The sequence below is a fragment of the Polistes canadensis genome, unplaced genomic scaffold (genome assembly GCF_001313835.1).
Source record: "Polistes canadensis isolate GaletaPanama2010 unplaced genomic scaffold, ASM131383v1 scaffold_10, whole genome shotgun sequence".
Lineage (NCBI taxonomy): Eukaryota > Metazoa > Arthropoda > Insecta > Hymenoptera > Vespidae > Polistes > Polistes canadensis.
The window spans coordinates 497,316-499,330 of record NW_014569557.1 but is presented as its reverse complement, the minus strand read 5'-3'; the positions used below and the strand labels follow the sequence as shown (position 1 = coordinate 499,330).

At 31.4% G+C, this 2,015-nt stretch overlaps 1 protein-coding gene across 1 annotated transcript in view; it reads right to left on the bottom strand.

Moving 5' to 3' along the window:
• Positions 1-114: 114 nt before the first annotated feature.
• The window catches only part of LOC106793021 (hemicentin-1-like), a gene marked incomplete in the record, with an annotated part of 31,327 nt that continues 29,426 nt past the window's right edge, over positions 115-2,015 (bottom strand). Inside the window, 1 exon segment of the mRNA XM_014759590.1 lies at positions 115-296. Coding sequence (XP_014615076.1) covers positions 190-296 — 107 coding nt within the window.

Below are 2,015 nucleotides of genomic sequence, written 5' to 3'. Positions count from 1 at the left end.
TTTTTATTATTTTTTTTTTTATTTTTTTCATATTTTTCTTTTCCTTTATTTAACTTTTCGAGATTTTTTATTTTAACGAAACGTTAACCCTCTTCCTTCTTCTTCTTCTTCTTCTTTTTTTTTTTTCTTCTTGTTGCATCTTCTACTCGTGTTTTCCTTTTCTTCCATTATGTTCGTGGTAGTTGCTATTCATATAAACATCACGTTGGCCATTATTAAAATTATAAAACAAGTTGGTTTTGTCGTAGCGTAGGAAGAACTCCCGTCACCGTGATGCATCGCGGCTGGATGCTCCTCTGAAACAAAAAATGGACCTGTGTGTATATATATATATATATACGCATGCACTTATATATGCATTCATGCATGTATGTATGTGGGTGGGTAGTTAGAGGTAGGTATATCCGATAGTTTCACGAAGAGAATATCGAAAAATATGTCGAAAAAATGTTACGCTAGAAAAATTCCTTTACGTTGTCACCGAAAAAAGAAATTTCTATTTCACAAAGTTAATCGAGTTGACGTTAATAGTCAAATATTTTCAAATTTGACGTATATAAATATCTAGGCCACAATTTACTTTTATAATAATATCGATCGTATACACATCGACTGTATTATATACGTTTCATTTACTTTTTTAATTTATTTTCTTTTTATAAATAATTTTTACACGTATCATTTGTTAGTATTCGCGAGGTATTTCTTTTTTTTTCTTCGTTTTTGCGTAATAAAATCGTTGGAAAGGATAGATAGACTAAATCTGTCAACAGATTTTGTTCGTCATTTATAATTAACAATATACGTTTAAATAATTACATTATTTTTCTTTTTTTTTTTATTTTTAATTACTATTGACGCACAGGGGCCAATTTGGTATTGCAAAATGTTGTTCATGTGTTCGAGTATCGGATCAGTTTTATCGAATCGTAACGAGATTACATAAATCGATCAATAAAAATATTGAAAAACAAAAAATAAAAAAAAGAAACATAAGTTCCAGATTTATGTTATAAATAACCTGCAATAACGGTTATTTTTCTTTAACTGTTCGTTCAATCGTTATTTTATATTTACGTATTATATTTATTTTATCATTATACAATTAGTATTGTATCCAATTGTTGTTTTATCGTCGGACGACTATTTTCACGATTAAATATTATATAAAAATGTTGAAAAAAAATAAATGAACGAATATCTCTCTCTCGTGTGTGCATACGAGATAAATATTAATTTTAAATAAAAAAAACAGAATAATGGGGGAACTGATTAGAAACGTCTTTAAACAAAACTGTCAATATCAGTGAAAGGAGATAATATGGTTACGTTTTGGTATTGCGTTGGGGAATAATTGGAACGGGCAATGATAGCATCGATACTATCGAACTTGACATAGGACGGTTGGCAGGAAGGGGGTGGATGGGGGTCGGAGAGGTTGGGGGAGGGTGGGGGGCTGTTAATCGGTCAAGCGTAGCGGTGTTCCCTTGCTTGCGGGAGAAAACATCGCGTTATATAATCTCTCCCGTTCGATTGGATAATTCCAGGGATGTTCTTTGATGTTCAAATGCAGGATAGGGTTTGTTGCAATGACGTGCCACCATTCGAAACGGCTAGCTAATCAGGTTCCACCTATCGATTTTCCAGACATGAGATTTATCATAGAACACATTCCTACTACGATATATGCACACACACATTCATCTACGTATTTATATATATATATATATTATATTATGTATATATAAATAAATGTATTCCTCCTGTGTATGATCTGTGTGTTTGGTTGGTACGAATGCTTACGAATTTCCATTGTTTTCGAACATTATTTACGATTTATGATTTCGATCTTGTTTGTTTAAGGATGTGATGCACAGGGTGTCCGTTTTCAATCGATCTCATACGATCTATTGAATGGTTTACGATTATTACCGTTGTTTGTCCATGGAAAATAGCAATTATATCCATGATCAAACGTTATTGAATTATTTTTTTTATTATTTTTATTTGTTCTT